The 19,645-nt window shown below is 43.9% G+C and overlaps 1 protein-coding gene across 1 annotated transcript in view; it reads left to right on the top strand.

The window, feature by feature from the left end:
* Nucleotides 1-4,975: 4,975 nt before the first annotated feature.
* Nucleotides 4,976-19,645, top strand: part of LOC111955661 (sodium/potassium-transporting ATPase subunit alpha-3-like) — a 33,340-nt gene continuing 18,670 nt past the window's right edge. The window contains 2 exon segments of the mRNA XM_070436496.1: nt 4,976-5,224; nt 5,389-5,471. Of these exon segments, the coding sequence (XP_070292597.1) occupies nt 5,466-5,471 (6 nt within the window). The 5' untranslated portion in view covers nt 4,976-5,224; nt 5,389-5,465.

The raw sequence follows: 19,645 nt of genomic DNA, 5'->3' as shown, positions 1-19,645 counted from the left end.
GCAAACAACAGCTAGTAAATCACTGCAACCTTAAACAAAGAGTTGCAGTCAGTTTTAGAATGGGTGGCCATGATAAACTGACAGAAACATCTCTAAAACTAAGAGTATGTGTAATGGTACAAAACCATTCCCTAAGTCTAGACCTCAGCTGAATCTGTAATGAATGGTTGGGCTGGTTGAACAGTTGAGGAGACTAAATGACTTGGTGTTACCTTAGATTGGAAACTGTCATGGTCAAAACATATTGCTTCAATGGTTGTAAATAAAAATGGGAGGTCTGTCATATAAAGAAGATCTGCTTTTTGACACACACTCCACAAAGAAAGTCCTGCAGGTTCTAGTTTGATCTTATCTTGATTATTGTCAGTCATATGTCAAGTGCCGCAAAGAAGGACCTAGTTAAGCTGCAGCTGACACAGAATAGAGTGCACGTTTTTCTCTTCATCGGTTAGAGGCTAATATTAACAATATGCATGCGAAGTCTCTGGCTAAAGTTGAAGAAACGTGCTTGCTTCTTGTTTTATAATGTTAGTTAAATTCTCAGAGTAAAAAACAACGGACACTATGAAGCTTAAACAATTTATTCTTCCCAGAGATCAAATACAGCTGCTGTCCATTCTCTGAACCTGTTTTCCTTGTTTTTGTATGTGTTATTTGTCAGGGCGTGATTGGGTGGGCATTCTATGTTATGTGTTTCTATGTTGGTTAAATGTGTGTGCTGATATGTTCTCAATTAGAGCAGTGTGTGACGTTTCCTCTGTTGAAACATATTAAGTAGGCCTTCTCACTGTTTGTTTGTGGTGATTGTTGCTGTGTCTGTGTTTGTTGCACCACACGGTACTGTCTCGTCTCGTTCGTTCGTTCTTTCTTTCGTGCGTTCATTGTTTTTATTTCAACAAGTTCAGTCTGTTTAACGGTCGTTTGTTGTTTTTAGTTTATTCAAGTGTTCTTCGTGTTTGTCTTCATTTAATAAATCATTTATGCTACATACCTCGCTGCGTGTTGGTCCAGACCATGTTCCTCCTCTTCTGAGGAGGAAACGAATATGACAGCCGTTACAGAATCACCCACCAACAAAGGATCAACACGCGGGAAAAGAGACAGCGACAGCAGCAGAAAATCCAGGACTCCTGGAATGGGAGGAGATTTTGAACGAGAAGACCCTGGCACAGCTGGGAGTATCGCCGCCCCAAAGGCTGAGCTGAGCGGGAAGCGAAACTGCGCGGCGATATGAGGAGCAGCACGGCAGCGCACAATACGAGAGCAACCCAGAATTTTTTTTGGGGGGGGCTAGAGAGAGTGTGGCTAAGCCAGTAGCAGACTGAGCTCACTCCTCGTGCTTATTATAAGCAACGCGTCACTGGTCAGCACCGTTTATGCGGTTAAGCGCACGGTGTCGCCATGCGTGCCCATAGCCCGTCGCTATAGCAGCCCCCGAAAGTTCATGTGAGTGTGGGCATCCAGCCGGGCGTATTGTGCCTGCTCAGCGTGCTGTCTCGTACGCAGTTTCGGTCCAGTATCCTGCGCTGGCTCTGCTGCTGTGGTCTCCGGGCGCTGGGAGGTGCAGTGCTCCTATGCCTACGCTCCGCTCGTACCGCGAAATGTGGGAGTGGAGCGCTAAGGAGAGTGCGCGTAGTAGCACTAGATCTCCAGTGCTCATCACAGCCCGTTCAACCTGTGCTCACTGAGGGTACGGGCGGAGTAGTATTCCAGCCTGGGGAGGGTGCCAAGGCTGCGCACCGAAGCTCCAGTGCCCCCCACAGCCAGTCCTTCAGGTGCCTCTTCTTAACATCAAGCCCTCCTGTAGGTCTCTCCAGCCTGGTGGTCCTGTGCAGCCCACGCACCAGGCTGTCTCTCCGTCTCCTCCCTACAGTGTGCCCGTCTGTCCGAGCCTCAGAGCTCCCGTCTGTCCGAGCCGTAGAGCTGCCCGTCTGGTCCCGAGCCGTCAGAGCTGCCCGTCTGTCCCGAGCCGTCAGAGCTCCCGTCTTCCCGAGCCGTCAGATGCTGCCCGTCTGGTACCGAGCCCAGACATCCCGTGTTCCCACCTCAGACCTAGCCGTCCGCCAGACAGGAGCAGCCAGAGCCGTCCGCCAGACAGGAGCAGCCAGAGCCGTCCGCCAGACAGGAGCAGCCAGAGCCGTCCGCCAGACAGGAGCAGTCAGAGCCTTCCGCCAGACAGGAGCAGTCAGAGTCTTCCGCCAGACAGGAGCAGCCAGAGCTGGCTGGCGGCTCTAGCGGGTCCTGGCTGGACGGCTCTGGAACTCCCTTCCATCTCATATAACGCAAGTGAACAGCAAACCTTGTTTCAAAAAACAAATAAAGCAACACCTCACAGCACAACGCCTCTCCCCCACGTGACCTAGTTTTTGTGTGTATGTACTGACATGTATGTGTAACTGATAGATGCACACACACACTACATGTTAATGTTTTTTGTAAATTGTAAAGTCTTTTGTCTGTAATGTATTTTTCATTACGTGTTGGACCCCAGTAAGACTAGCTATCGCCATGGGTGTCAGCTAATGGAGATCCTAATAAAATAATATAAAAATCACACACACACACAAACACACACACACACACACACACAAATAATCATAAAACACAAATCCCTTTTTTCTTTCCAGTGTCAAGGCACTCCAGGTATACACCCAGTTGGATACAAAAATAATCTTGTAAAGCTACAGCCTTATGCTTTCAAGTGTGTTACAATGATATCAGATTAATGAGTGTGTGTTCTCTCTGGACTGTTCTCATTGCATTTACATGCATGCCACCACAGCTAACTTTGGTGTGGAGAGATAAGAGACGCATGGAGACCACAGCTGACTTTGGTGTGGAGAGATAAGAGACGCATGGAGACCACAGCTGACTCTGGTGTGGAGAGATAAGAGATCATGGGAGACCACAGCTGACTTTGGTTGTGGAGAGATAAGAGACGCATGGAGACCAGCTGACTTTGGTGTGGAGAGATAAGAGAGTCATGGAGACACAGCTAACTTTGGTGTGGAGAGATAAAGAGAGTCATGGAGACCACAACTAACTTTGGTGTGGAGAGATAAGAGACGCATGGAGACCACAGCTGACTTTGGTGTGGAGAAGATAAGAGATGCATGGAGACCACAGCTACTTTGGTGTGGAGAGATAAGAGACGCATGGAGACCACAGCTAACTTTGGGTGTGAGAGATAAGAGACGCATGGAGACCACAGCTAACTTTGGTGTGGGAGATAAGAGATGCAGGAGACCACAGCTAACTTTGGTGTGGAGAGATAAGAGATGCATGGAGACCACAGCTAACTTTGGTGTGGAGAGATAAGAGACGCATGGAGACCACAGCTAACTTTGGTGTGGAGAGATAAGAGACGCATGGAGACCACAGCTAACTTTGGTGTGGAGAGATAAGAGACGCATGGAGACCACAGCTAACTTTGGTGTGGAGAGATAAGAGACGCATGGAGACCACAGCTAACTTTGGTGTGGAGAGATAAGAGATGCATGGAGACCACAGCTGACTTTGGTGTGGAGAGATAAGAGACGCATGGAGACCACAGCTAACTTTGGTGTGGAGAGATAAGAGACGCATGGAGACCACAGCTAACTTTGGTGTGGAGAGATAAGAGATGCATGGAGACCACAGCTAACTTTGGTGTGGAGAGATAAGAGACGCATGGAGACCACACTAACTTGGTGTGGGAGAGATAAGAGACGCATGGAGACCACAGCTAACTTTGGGTGTGGAGAGATAAGAGACGCATGGAGACCACAGCTAACTTTGGTGTGGAGAGATAAGAGATGCATGGAGACGACAGCTGACTTTGGTGTGGAGAGATAAGAGACGCATGGAGACCACAGCTAACTTTGGTGTGGAGAGATAAGAGACGCATGGAGACCACAGCTGACTTTGGTGTGGAGAGATAAGAGAGTCATGGAGACCACAGCTAACTTTGGTGTGGAGAGATAAGAGACGCATGGAGACCACAGCTAACTTTGGTGTGGAGAGATAAGAGACGCATGGAGACCACAGCTGACTTTGGTGTGGAGAGATAAGAGACGCATGGAGACCACAGCTAACTTTGGTGTGGAGAGATAAGAGACGCATGGAGACCACAGCTAACTTTGGTGTGGAGAGATAAGAGACGCATGGAGACTACAGCTAACTTTGGTGTGGAGAGATAAGAGACGCATGGAGACCACAGCTAACTTTGGTGTGGAGAGATAAGAGACGCATGGAGACCACAGCTAACTTTGGTGTGGAGAGATAAGAGACGCATGGAGACCACAGCTGACTTTGGTGTGGAGAGAATAAGAGACGCATGGAGACCACAGCTAACTTTGGTGTGGAGAGATAAGAGACGCATGGAGACCACAGCTAACTGGTGTGGAGAGATAAGAGACGCATGGAGACCACAGCTAACTTTGGTGTGGAGAGATAAGAGACGCATGGAGACCACAGCAGACAGTGGGGGCTTAGACGGAGGTAATTGAGAGGAACACTACAGTGTTGTAACAGATTGATCAGTGGGGAGGTACAGTGACAGTCTATTCATTTGTTCTGGAAATATGGAGGACAGACTTGAGCATAGCATTTGTATTTATAGCTGCAGGAGAGACTCCGAACGTCATTGATGTGTTGTGAAGACCTTCATCTCTCAAGAGATAGTAATTTCATGTGTGAGGTAGGCGAACTGTCAAGCAAACTACTAAGTATGAAAGTATAAAAGTTTTCATAGTTGTTAGACAGTTGATCTGTCAAGCCTTCTCTCACTTCAATTATTGGCAAATGTTTGACCATACTGAAGCAAAATTGGACTGATGATCTGTAAATTGTCTTTCTGTAATGCGACCTATTGTGGCGCAGAATGGTCTGTGGTTGGATTATAGTTGCGAGTGCGACTGATTACATAGCGCACTTGCAATAGGTCTGTCCTGCTTTGCGTGTCTATGGGAGTGCCAGTGCATCTCACACACCCACTGGCATTTCTTTCACACGCGGAGTGGTGTGGAGAGTGGAAAGGGCGGCAGCTGGGCATAGCAGCGGAGGGAGACAGAATCCGAATATCGCTAACCAAGACGCTCGGCTCTTCAATTTGACCTGGTATCATTTTCACGTGATACTGAGCAGCGCTTATTGCTAGGATGCCTGTAATTGTATATTACACCTAAAACGGCCCCTTTAATTCGCTTTTATTTTTTTGTGGGGAGGCGAATGCAACTTTGCATAGGTATTCAATGAAACCTTGCCTTCTCACGTATTCCTATGCCGTTCCTCTTTTAAATGAGATCTGATCATTTATTATTAGAGCAAAGGCCAATTGTGTCAGGGAGAAAAGCGTTTGTTCCTCAAATTGGTCGAGTTACAGTTTACTCTTCTGTTTTTATACTATAGCCTACTATCAGCTAGTCTGCTTGAATCCAGCCTAAAACAGTTTCATCTGCTGAGGATACCCGACTGACTGAGCGGAGATGGGGGTAAGGACTATTTCCATTCTAATTGGTGTGCGTAACAATGAGTCCATGAATGGATAGCTGTAACCTATGAGGCATGTGTAACGCACGTGAAAAAGAATAAATATCATATTAGAATGGCATAGTCCACTATAGGATTTCGATTTCTTGTGAAACTATGGCAAATTGGTGTGATTTTACTTGCATGACTGTTAAACGTGTGTAGTGTAGCTATTTATGTATATGTTGATTCAATGCAATTGCACGAATTACAGMCCAATACCTTTAATTACTGTCTATTCTTTCGTTACCTTATATTTTCTTGCCATGTCTGTGTTAAATAGCAACATTACTGACATTGTTATAATCTGCTATCTGCCCTATTTTCCGAATTGCACCCGAACCGATCCGCGACACACTTCCAGTCTTCTCCTCTCCAGACGCCAGTCGGTGCGTCATAATGGAGTTACCGGGAGAGGGGAATCTGTTGTTTCATTCCCGCTCCAAAATGGACATTAATAACGCTAAACATCTGTAGGCTATCGATGGATGGACCTCGTGCCAAATTGAAAACAAGCTGTTCTCTAAACCCAAATCCCAAATTAGCCGGATGTTTTTTTTGGCCATTCACTATTTGGAAACTATATTCCATTGAATTTGAATAGCACATATAGATATTGCCAAGAAGAATTACAATATTTAGGCTAGGCTACCGAAGAAAGGCAATGGTGATGCAGTAAGGATGGCGGACAACCTTATCAATCCTCGACATCGCATTAAATCTAAATAGGTCTAATTCCATTACATTATGAGTCTGGTTGTCATAATTTTGTTTCACGTTTTGACCCCTTGCTTTTATTGCACACTGATGGCCTCCGTGATTGTAATTTGGAATTGATGGGGAGGCGACAGGGACACATTCAGAGGGTGGGTGTGGGATACTAAATGCCGATAGATAATATTTGAATTGTCGAACACTTGTTTTATACCCATCCTACAGAGTCATATTTTAAGTCACGGAAGCTGTGAAAGTCGTTGCTTATGGATATACCGAAAAGGAATTAGTGGAGAGGTTCGGTTGGCGTACCAATCGGGGTCAAAATGGATGCACAATTCCCCATTTCGATGTYGGTTAGGGAGGTTGTCATAGCCTAATAATCGAGCATGCCAGTGCATGATTGTAACAGAAAACCTTGCTCATTTCCAGTGGCGATTTTGGCATGTAAATCTTGGTGGGGCAAAACAAAATTATGTGGGATGCGTGCCAGCAAAGCCACTACACAACACTAAACAATACATTAATTGCACTATACCACTGCTACACCTGGCTATCAGCGGAGCGTTGTCTGGCAACGAAACAGCTCATTCAGCCTCATTTACTGCCTTTTAAAAATCCATAACTGATATGGCTGACTTGCTTAAACAAATGTGGTTTCTACTGACAATTGAAATGTACACGCTATGGCATAAGGGGAAGACAAGCAGATAAGAGGCAATCTGTAATTTTGATTAAGACATTACTTTTGAAATGTACAGTGACAGAATTCAGAACATGGGCGTTCTTACAGTGTTCTCCCTGTACACCAAGTCAGAACCATAGGATAAATAAAGGGGGCATATAAGCAGACAATGAAAGCTCTTACAATATTCAATGATTACATTTCTCAAAAACAGGTTATAGGCTACATGTGCACCACCAAGTTAGAACAGTAGGTGAAATTAAAAGGTGAAAATAGACCAAATTATTAGGGAGAGGCTACTAACAACTTACTACACAACATACACTTAGTATTACTTTCTTAGCTACAGTATACATCCAGTTGATGTCGGAAGTTTACATACACTTAGGTTGGAGTTATTAAAACTCGTTTTTTAACACCTCCACAAATTTCTTGTTAACTTCTCTAGGATAGGGGGCAGCATTTTCACATTTGGATGAAAAGCATACCCAAATTCAACTGCCAGSTACTCATCCCCAGAAGATAAGATATGCATATTGTTAGTAGATTTGGATAGAAAACACTTTGAAGTTTCTAAAACTGTTTGAATCATGTCTGTGAGTATAACAGAACTTATTTAGCAGGTGAAACCCCGAGGACAAACCATTCAGATTTTTTTTGTTTTGAGGTCACTCTTTTCAATTAGGTTTCATTGGGAAACCAGAGTTCTAAGGGACCTGCTTGCAGTTCCTACCGCTTCCACTGGATGTCAACAGTCTTGAGAAATTGGTTGAGGTTATTCCTTTGTGTAATGAAGAAGTACGGCCATCTTGAACGGGAGTCACATGAAGTGTCCTGTTAGATAGAAGCGCGTGACCAGAAAGCTAGCTATAGTTGGTTTTAATCCTGTATTGAACACAGATCATCCCGTCTTCAATTTTATCGATTATTAACGTTAAAAAATACCTAAAGTTGTATTACAAAAGTAGTTTGACATTTTTTGGCAAAGTTTACAGGTAACCRTTGAGATATTTTGTAGTCACGTTTGAGCAAGTTGGAACTGGTGTTTTTCTGGATCAAACGCGCCAAATAAATMGACKTTTTGGATATATATCGACGGAATTAATCYAACAAAAGGACCATTTGTGATGTTTATGGGACATATTGGAGTGCCAACAACAGAAGCTCGTCAAAGGTAAGGCATGAATTATATTTTTATTTCTGCGTTTTGTGTCGCGCCTGCAGCGTTGAAATATGCTTCTCTGTCTTTGTTTACTATTGTGCTATCCTCAGATAATAGCATTGTTTGCTTTCGCCGAAAAGCCTATTTGAATTCTGACATGTTGGCTGGATTCACAACCAGTGTAGCTTTAATTTGGTATCTTTCATGTGTGATTTAATGAAAGTTAGATTTTTATAGTAATATATTTGAATTTGTCACTCTGCATTTTTACTGGCTTTTGGCCAGTAATATCCTAGAGAAGTTAACAAACTATAGTTTTGGGAAGTCGGTTAGGACATCTACTTTGTGCATGACACAAGTCATTTTTCCAACAATTGTTTACAGACAGATTATTTCACTTGTAATTCACTGTATCACAATTCCAGTGGGTAAGAAGTTTACATACACTATGTTGACTGTGCCTTTAAACAGCTTGGAAAATTCCAGAAAATTATGTTATGGCTTTAGAAGCTTCTGATAGGCTAATTGACATCATTTGAGTCAATTGGAGTTGTACCTGTGGATGTATTTCAAGGCCTACCTTCAAACTCAGTGCCTCTTTGCTTGACATCATGGGAAAATCAAAAGAAATCAGCCAAGACCTAAGCAAAAAAATTGTAGACCTCCACAAGTCTGGTTCACCCTTGGGAGCAATTTCCAAACGCCTGAAGGTACCACGTTCATCTGTACAAACAATAGTACGCAAGTATAAACACCATGGCACCACGCAGCCGTTATACCGCTCAGGAAGGAGATGCGTTCTGTCTCCTAGAGATGAACGTACTTATCAATCCCAGAACAACAGCAAAAGACCTTCTGAAGGTGCTGGAGGAAACAGGTACAAAAGTATCTATATCCACAGTAAAACGAGTCCTATATCGACATAACCTGAAAGGCCACTCAGCAAGGAAGTAGCCACTGCACCAAAACCACAACAACAAAAACAGACTACGGTTTGCAACCGTGAAGCACGGGGGTGGCAGCATCATGTTGTGGGGGTGCTTTGCTGCAGGAGGGACTGGTGCACTTCACAAAATAGATGGCTTCATGAGGAAGGAAAATTATGTGGATATATTGACGCAACATCTCAAGACATCAGTCAGGAAGTTGAAGCTTGGTCACAAATGGGTCTTCCAAATGACAATGACCCCAAGCACACTTCCAAAGTTGTGTCAAAATGGCTAAAGGACAACAAAGTCAAGGTATTGGAGTGGCCATCACAAAGCCCTGACCTCAATCCCATAMAATTTTTTTGGGCTGAACTGAAAAAGCATCTGCGAGCAAGGAGGCCTACAAACCTGAATCAGTTACACCAGCTCTGTCAGGAGGAATGGGCCAAAATGCACCCAACTTATTGTAGGAAGCTTGTGGAAGACTACCCGAAACGTTTGACCCAAGTTAAACAAGTTAAAGGCAATGCTACCAAATACTATCTAAGTGTATGTAAACTTCTGACCCACTTGGAATGGGATGAAAGAAATAAAAGCTGAAATAAATCATTCTCTCTACTATTATTCTGACATTTCACATTCTTAAAATAACGTGATGATCCTAACTGACCTAAGACAGGGAATTTTTCCGAGGATTAAATGTCAGGAATTGTGAAAAAATGATTTTAAATGTATTTGGCTAAGGTGTATGTAAACTTCCGACTTCAGCTGTATCTCCCTGGCATGTTACATAATTTATGCAGCAGCATACAATATATTTTTGGACTCACCTTGTGATGAGTCCATGTGGTCCTTCGTGGGCAAATTTTGTCATCAAACTTTGTCATCAAAGTCAGGCATTCTCTGGATTTATGGTGCTTTCAAGACAACTGGAAACTCGAAGAAAAAAAAAGMTTGAATCATGATGACGTCGGTGTTCTTCAGGTAATAGCTCTAGAAAGAGGCCCGAGTTCCCAATTTACAATTCTGAGTTGGATGAAAGTTCAAAACGTATTTTCCCAGTCGTAGCTTGTTTTTCCAGAGTTCCCAGTTACTTTGAACTCACTAAAGTCATATTTTGCAGTTCCATGTTAACAGGGGTTTTGAGCGCGGCACAAATCATGCTTCATTCATGTTGATGTTTATCATTTTTAACTAGGAAAAGAGACCCTTAATCTTAGACTTGGGACCACACATTCACTCCACTGAATAGCAGGCTAGTGATTGCTTTGCAATGCTTGCAGTTAGCCACTGATTCCTTCTAAACCAATCATTGTTGAATTTGCAATTTCCAACTTGTTGTGTAATGTTTATGTCCAATGGCTGATGAGCACCGATACGTTTTATCTGTAATTTATCTTCATTATTTCTCTTCATTATGACAAGGATTAAAAAGGATTTGCCAGTAGATTGTCGACTTGATTCATGATGATGACTGCTAGCTAAGATTTTGAAAGTATGATGCCAGTCCAATCAAAGCTTCTGTAGATATAACGTGATTTGACATCATTTCATCTGTGGCCAATGAAATGGAGTCTTCTTGGATGGGCATTTCTAATGTAACTCTATGGCAGCACTCAAGGGGCTTGAATTTTCGAGCTGTACCCTTAGAACTGGCGGTGACGTAGTGTCCCCATGAGTGACAGAACACTGAGCCAATCACGGCGCCACGCTACGCATTTTCTGCTGACTTGCCCCACCACCACAGAAAGCACTGAGCTAGACTGAAACACCTGCATTATGGAGCTGCCTTACTCAAGAAAACAAAAAAGAGACCATGTTTGRATGCGGCTTTATTAACTCAAGGATATACATATATACTGTATATTTTTTTACATTATTTGCAAACTGATATGTGATATGTATTAATGCCAAAATAACATGCAATACAGGCAAGCCCCCAAAAATTCCCTGCCCCAAATGACGGGTCGCCACTGCTAATTTCATTTCTATCTGACACAGACTGCCAAAATCCTATTGATTAGTCATGGCAAAAAATACAAAATGTTCCAATCTATCGTGGTATATCCTGCCTTAAACCGATGATGTCATGATTCATGGTTTGTGATGAAATATGTTCCGTGCTATCCAGCATCCTTTGGACGTTCCTACCCCATTGAAATTTAAAATGGTTAAGGTTAGGATTAAGATTATGGTAAGGGTAAGGGTTAAAGTTAGGGTTAGGGTTTATGCTAGGCAATTTCAAAGGATCCTGAATAGCACTGGCCAATGAAATACACTGGACCTTATTCCTTTAGTTGGACCTAATTTGGGGCGACAGTTGATCTCACGGGATGAGTGTTAAGGCTATCATCAGTCACTTCAAAGAGGGAGTCTGGCCAGAGCGAGCGGAAGCTCCCATACTAGGGCTAGGATTCGTTGACCTACCGCCATGGGGGGATAAAAACGGGGTGGTCAGGTTTATAAATGGTTGTACTTGACAAGACACCAAGGCCATCCAAATCAATCAATCAATAGAGGCTGGCCCAGGGACAAAATATGGGAGAAGGTCAGCCATTGTATTAGGCCTTGTGGTGGAGTGGTTCTTGCTGGAGACACTGATTTGAGATGATACCCCATAGAATGAGGGAGGGTACTGACGGAGATGGAGAATGTGGGAGGTAGGAAAGATAGCAGGGAAGTCTCTGTGGTGAGCAGTGGTGGGAAAAGTATCCAATTATCATACTTGTGTAAAAGTAAAGATACCTTAATAGAAATTGACTTGAGTAAAAGTCACCTAGGAAAATACTACTTGAGTAAAAGTCAAATAGTATTTCGTTTTAAATATACTTAAGTATCAAAATTAAATGTAATTGCTAAAATATACTTAAGTATCAAAATTAAAAGTATAATGCATTATCACGTTTCAGGTAAGACCCGAATGCAGACTGTGTCGAAGTAACAATGTTTATTACATCAACAGGGGCAGGCAAACGACAGGTCAAGGCAGGCAGGGGTCGATAATCCAGAGTAGTGAGGCAAAGATACAGGACGGCAGGCAGGCTCAGGGTCAGGTCAGGCAGAGGTTGGTAATCCAGAGTAGTGGGGCAAAGGTACAGGACGGCAGGGTCAGGGCGGGCAGAAAAGGGAAAAAACGGGAAAAACAGGAACAATCAAGAGACAGGAACAGATGGAAAAACGCTGGTAGGCTTGACGAAACAAAATGAACTGGCAACAGACAAACAGAGAACACAGGTATAAATACATAGGGGATAATGGGGAAAATGGGTGACACCTGGAGGGGGGTGGAGACAAGCACGAAGACAGGTGAAACAGATCAGGCGTGACAAGCATTTCAAATTCCTTATATTAAGCAAACCAGACAGTACCATTTTTAAAATGTATGTATAGCCAGGGGCATACTCCAACCCTCAGACATAATTTACAAATGAAGCATGTGAGTCCGCCAGAATGACCAGGGATGTTCTTTTGATAGCTGTATGAAATTGGACCATTTTCGTGTCCTGCTAAGCATTCAAAATGTGACGAGTACTTTTGGGTTTCATGGAAAATGTATGGAATATTGCAGTGCTAGCTGTGCAACTAGAGATTCTGGGTTTGAGTCCAGGCTCTGTTGCAGCCAGCCGCGACCAGGAGTCCCATGGGGTGGCGCACAATTGGCCCAGCGTCATCCGTGGTTAGGGGAGGGTTTGGTCGGCAGGGATGTCATTGTCCCATCACGCGCTAGCGACTCCTGAGGCGTGCCGGGCGCAGTGGATGCTGACAGGGTCGCCAGGTGTATGGTGTTTCCTCCGACACATTGGTGCGGCTGGCTTCCGGGTTAAGTGGGCATTGTGTCAAGAAGCAGTGCGGCTTGGTTGGGTTGTGTTTCGGTTGACGCCCGGCTCTCAACGTTCGCCTATCCCTAGTCCGTACGGGAGTTTCAGCGATGAGACAAGACTGTAACTACCAATTGGATACCATGAAACTGGCGTGAAAAAGGTGTAAAAAAAAAATAATAATAAAAAAGATTGATGGGGGGGAAAACAATTGAATCCATTTTAGAATTAGGCTGTAATGTAGAAGGGTCTTGGTCAGCCATTGTTATGATTGATGGCTAAGAAGAAGAGTGATGGCTAGATTATGTCTTCTGTTTTCTTTCCTCCATGGCTGCCATTAATGTACTTGGTGTTGGCTGTGGATGAATAACCAATCCCAGGGCTTCATTGGGAGGCTGCTGTGGATGATGGAATGTGTTTGTGTTTAAGTGTATGTACAGTATGTATGTATGTATGTATCTACTGCATGTATGTGTGAGACAGAAGATGTACATTGAGGGGGGCAGTTCTGCTATATGTATACAGTAATCTGCCGTGACTACTGCATATAGCCTGCCCTATGCAGTGCATTCAGAAAGTATTCAGACCCCTTGACTCTTCCACATTTTCTTACGTTACAGCCTTATTCTAAAATAGATTAAATCATTTTTCCCCCTCATCAATCTACACACAATACCCCATAATGACATCACAATACCCCATAATGACAAAGCAAAAACTGGTTTTAAGATTTGTTTTTCAAATTGATAAAAAATGTAAAACTCAAATATCACATGTACATAAGTATTCAGACTCTTTATTCAGTACTTTGTTGAAGCCCTTTTGGCAGCGATTACAGCCTCGGGTCTTCTTGGGTATGACGCTACAAGCTTGGCACACCTGTATTTGGGGAGTTTCTCCCATTCTTCTCTGCAGATCCTCTCAAGCTCTGTCAGGTTGGATGGGGAGCGTCGCTGCACGGCTATTTTCAGGACTCTCCAGAGATGTTCGATAGGATTCAAGTCCGGGCTCTGGCTGGGCTACTCAAGGAAATTCGGAGACTTGTCCCGAAGCCACTCCTGCCTTGTCTTGGCTGTGTGCTTAGGGTCGTTGTCCTGATGGAAGGTGAACCTCCGCCCCAGTCGGAGGTCCTGCGTGCTCTGGAACAGGTTTTCATCAAGGATCTCTCTGTACTTTGCTCCGTTCATCTTTCCCTCGATCCTGACTGGTCTTCCAGTCTCTGCCACTGAAAAACATCCCCACAGTATGATGCTGCCACCACCTTGCTTCACCATAGAAATGGTGCCAGGTTTCCTCCAGATATAACGCTTGGCATTTAGGCCAAAGAGTTCAATCTTGGTTTCATCACACCAGAGAATCTTGGTTCTCCTAGTCTGAGAGTCCTTTAGGGGCCTTTTGGCAAACTCCAAGTGGGCTGTCATGTGCCTTTTACTGAGGAGTGGCTTTCGTCTGGCCACTACCATAAGGCCTGATTGGTGGAGTGCTTCAGAGATTGTTGTCCTTCTGGAAGGTTCTCCCATCTCCACAGAAGAACTATGGAGCTCTTTCAGAGTGACCATCTGGTTCTTGGTCATGTCCCTGACCAAGGCCCTTCTCCCCCGATTGCTCAGTTTGGCAGGGCGGCCAGCTGTAGGAAGAGTTTTGGTGGTTCCAAACTTCTTCCATTTAAGAATGATGGAGGCCATTGTCTTCTTGGGGACATTCAATACTGCAGAAATGTTTTTGTACCCTTCCCCAGATCTGTGCATCCACATAATCCTGTCTCGGAGCTCTATGGACAATTTCTTCGACCTCATGGCTTGGTTTTTGCTCTGACATGGGTTAGGGACCTTATATAGACAGGTGTGTGCCTTTCCAAATCATGTCCAATCAATTGTATTTACCACAGGTGGACTCCAATGATCAATGGAAACAGGATGCTCCTGAGCTCAAGTTCGAGTCTCATGGCAAAGGGTTTGAATAGTTATGTAAATAAGGTATTTCCGTTTTTTATTTTTGATACATTTGCAAATGTCATAATGGGGTATTGTGTGTAGATTGATGAGAATGTTTATTTATTTAATCAATTTTAGAATAAGGCTGTAACGTAACAAAATGTGGAAAAAGTCAAGGGGTCTGAATACTTTCTGAATGCGCTGTATGTAATGTGTAATGTTTCTTGACAGCATCCGCTAAGTTACAGGACCTGTATTGGTTTGTCTCCTCTCTATCAATGTCTGATTTATTGAACTAGTCTGGAATCTGAATAACCTGAGGACAGCCAATAAGCCACATGGTCTCCACTTTGATGACTACAGCAAGTGTCGTAGTGTGTCCATGATATAGCTCTCATTTGCATTCTCCTCCCCGCCCCTCCTCTGTTGTGATTGGTTGAGCAACACCCTTGCCCCAATTGTCAAACCAATAAATCCGTTTCAGTTGTACAGTGGTTGTACAACCATTATGCATCAGATGAATCTATGTTGGTTAAACGTGAGCCTATACTAGAGTACAACATTTACGTTTTATAGACATCAAAGTAACACTTTCTGTGTAACTGTCCAAAAATCTCAATACAGAATTGTAAATCATTCTACATTGAGATTCTGAGATGGAATGTTTTTCACATTGAGGCATGGTTTTGATGAAGATTTAGACAATGTCTACAATTTGAACATTGCTGCGTGTTGCGTATCATCATGACCAATACACAACCATACAGCCCCCCCCCCCCAAAAAAAGTGGTGACATTGCATTCAAAGTTGCGTTCAAATGCAGCGGTGTGTCAAGGCGTTGGTGACGGGGGGGAACTCCTTGTATGTATGAGTCACCAGTGCCAGTGGAGAGGGTGATTATAGACCGTTGAATAATGCAGTCCTGTCAACAGGCCTATAGGCCTATCTCATCTGCGTTGATGGGACCTCTTGTTTCTTGCATGTCTGGTTTCCAACAGCTGTGTGTGTGTGTGTGTGTGTGTGTGTGTGTGTGTGTGTGTGTGTGTGTGTGTGTGTGTGTGTGTGTGTGTGTGTGTGTGTGTGTGTGTGTGTGTGTGTGTGTGTGTGTGTGTGTGTGTGTGTGTGTGTGATCCATACTGCTCTAATGTACGTCAGGAATCAGGGACATCCAATAAACCATGTCCTAGTAGTGGAAGGCCGTCATTGATTTCCATGTATGGCGAACATGACATCACTTCCTGTCAGAGGTGAAGACTGGCTTTTACTGGTTTTCCATCAGGGTAAATAGAATAGCTTGGTGATGCATCGGTTAAATGGTGGTCAATTAGATTAATATTTCTTAACCAGGGATTGGCCGTTGCCAGGAAACCTGGCTCATTTGTGGCCAGGTCTGTCAATCTCATTCAGTCAATAGTAGCCAACACAGTGTGTTTGACCAGTGGGCTTTAGAGATATGGGGTGTCTTTAGGGATCAGTAGGATTAAAGCAAGAGGWGAGATAAGTAGGCTTTCTAGAAGTGAATGAGTGAAGTGAAATGCCATTCAACCCATATGCAGCCCTGTCTTAAAGCACAGTCAAACAGCGAGGGCGATCAAACTTAACATCATACGCTTAACGCAATCACATGCCGAACACTATCAAGTAAACGATGTACTTACATCAATGTATCTCATATAATGAAAGCCCCTACCCCACCACACTGGATGAACCAATCAGAGGAGAAAAGAGAGAGACAGATGGGTGGGCTTCTGGGGAGGTGGCAATGTAGGGATGGGAGGGAAAGATGGAGGGGGGGGGGGGGGGGGTCTCTGGTCAGTGTGCGTCAGTGTTTTCTATGTGTAGTGATGTAGTTTTCGGTGTGTAGTGATAATCTGCTTCTCTGTGGAAGAGAGGTCTGTGGTCTACAGGATATAGTCTGTGGCAAAGCACTCTGAAATATTCTAGAGCATGTCTGCACTGGTACGGAAACTGTACTTCCTCTGTCTTGGGTATCAACACTTGTTTCATAGGAAACTACAGGTTAAACACAGCTTCTGCAACCCTGTGGCCCATTTTCTAGCCTGTGGCATGGATTCTTGGGTATTACCAATTGTTGTGTAGGAAATGACAGATTAAACAGGTTTAATCTGCATACCTGTAGGCTACTACTACCATAGGCTACTGCTGGTGTATTGGGATAAGGCATTATGCTCAGCCCAAATTCATAGTGTGTGAGACAAGGAGTTTTGATCTAGAATCAGGTCCCGCCTTTCAATGTAATCTCATTCATCATGATCTAAAACTGATCCTATATCAGCACTCATACTCTGAGAATTTCTTCTTAGAAATTCCTCAGGTCGAGCCTGTACCAAAGTGCAGGCAGGGGTTAGTGCTGAGCAAGGGTCCTTCTAATGAACAAGTCGGGCTAGTGTGTGCCTGAGTGGAAAGACTCTTGGCCATCAGCCTTGACTATGAATGGATATGTAGGTTACACGTGTGTGTAGTGGGCTGGGGGCAGAGAGGGAATAGCCAATGGAATTGAGCGAGGAAGCAGTCAATATCACGAGTGGATGGTTGTATAATCAATTGTCTGTATTGGTGCATATGTTATGAATTCACAGAATGACTGGGTAAAAAAGGATGTGTGTGAATGGGTGAGTAAATGACTCAGTGATTGGGCTTGTAGTGCTGGATATAGGTTCCAGTCTGGAACCTGTGTTCAAATCCCACCGCTGCCYCAAACGGTATGTGGTTGAGRGACTTTAAGATGAATCKCAACATGAGAAAGYTTTACACAGCTCAAAGTTTCCCTTGAATCATGCACTCTTTTCAGAATTATTCAGCTCTTTGTGAGCAAGGGAATGAGTGAATACGTGTAAGTGATAGAAGATAGGGGAGAGAAAAAATGGAGTCGAAGGTGAAAGCGATTAAGAGAGATAGGGGTAGAACATCAGAATGATAGAAGACGAGAGAGAGAGAGAGAGAGAGAGAGAGAGAGAGAGAGGGGGAATAAAAGAGAGTAAGGATTACTATATTGTTCAGTGGGTTTGTCCTATACTGTAGTAAACAGTGGTAATCCCACCTCCTGCTCCAGATCTTCACACTATCCCTCCTCACATCACTCACTCACGCACGCAAACACACACATGCACAAACACACACATGCGCAAACACAAATGGGGACACGCTCACACATAGAGCTTCACACCGACCCAACATCATACTAATCACATACACAGATACTGAATACTCTATATACAAATAAGTAAAGCCACCACATACACGCACACACACTGAATACTTTCATATACAAATATGTAAAGGTACACATACACAACACACTGAATACTTCATATACAATATGTAAAGGCACACATACACACACACACTCGATACTTCATAATCAAATATGTAAAGACATACACACACACTGTATACTTCATATACAAATAGTAAAGGCACACATACACACACACTGAATACTTCATCATACAAATAAGTAAAGTGCACACATACACACACACTGAATACTTCATACAAATAAGTAAAAGGCACAGCATACACACCACTCTTACACTTACCATTACCAATAACAGCCATACTGTACAACAACACCTCACACACAATATTGGCCGAGTATCGTAGTCCTATATCATCTTAATGATTTCATTAAACTGCAATGGATTCTAATAGAAGAACAAGAGCGCAGAAGTAACAGGATGTGGGAGATTACAAGCAAACCCGAATGTGCGTAGTTTTACCAAAATAGAAAACAAACAACAAACGTTCCATAGCAGACATAAGTCTGGATTAAACCTACAGATAAACCCCTCCTGAAATGATCCGTTCTTCCCCCCCACCCCCCCCCCCCCCCCCCCCCCCCCTCTGCCTTTTCAAAATTAATTTGAGAGCAAAGGGACTTAAGTGGATTATCAGCATAGTCAGTCAGTGGTAGGCTAGGCAACTGAGGGGTTTAGTGGAGGACATTTTGGCTCTACTGTGGAGGACTCAGGGGTACTTCCTGGTTTGTGTTAGATTCTGGGAAACAGAAGCAGATGTAGTAGGAAGATGAACCACCAAAGGCTCCTGTGATGCACATCTTGTAAAATGTCAAGCTGCGGGATTTAGCTCTGATACAARGATTTGAAGTTGTCTRATAGGACAGGTTATARATCCATATCTGCATGCTTTTGAATCTCTCCCCTGAGTGGCAATGTCTAGTGTTTGATCAAGCGATGCAGACTGTAATTCAGCCATGACGCGTSATTACCTTGTGGACTGCACAAGATGGATACAGCGTGAATGTATCAGGGACGAAACCCAAAGCCTGCTCATAGTGTATTTTACTGTCTTACTGTGATTGAATAGAGACCCTAATGTTGAGACGATACATTGCCACTTGTATGTATTAGGACCATATGGCACATAATGGCACAGATAGGCACATACAGTGCATTTGGAAAGCCATGATGTGCTCCAACTCCCCAACRGGCTCGGGAGGCGAWGGTCGAGTCATGCYTCCTCCGAAACATGAGCGGCCAAACCGCGCTTCTTAACACCCACCTGCATAACCTGGAAGCCAGCTGCACCAATGTGTTGGAGGAAACACCTTTCAACTGACGACAGAGGTCAGCCTGTTGGCGCCCGGCCCACCACAAGGAGTCGCTAGAGTAGATGAGTCAAGTAAAGACCCCGGCCAAACTCTCCCCTAACCCGGACAACGCTGGGCCAATTGTGCGCCGCCCTGTGGGACTTCCAATCACGGCCGGTTGTGATACAGCCCAGGATCGAACCCGGGTCTGTAGTGACGCCTCTAGCACTGCGATGCAGTGCCTTAGAAATCTTTTCGACTCGGGAGGCCCACCATTTAAAAAAATATTTAATACATTTGCAAACATAAAAATAAAAAAATGGTT

This window comes from Salvelinus sp. IW2-2015, linkage group LG31, assembly GCF_002910315.2.
Source record: "Salvelinus sp. IW2-2015 linkage group LG31, ASM291031v2, whole genome shotgun sequence".
Classification (NCBI taxonomy): domain Eukaryota; kingdom Metazoa; phylum Chordata; class Actinopteri; order Salmoniformes; family Salmonidae; genus Salvelinus; species Salvelinus sp. IW2-2015.
This window is presented reverse-complemented; position numbering and strand designations above follow the sequence as displayed.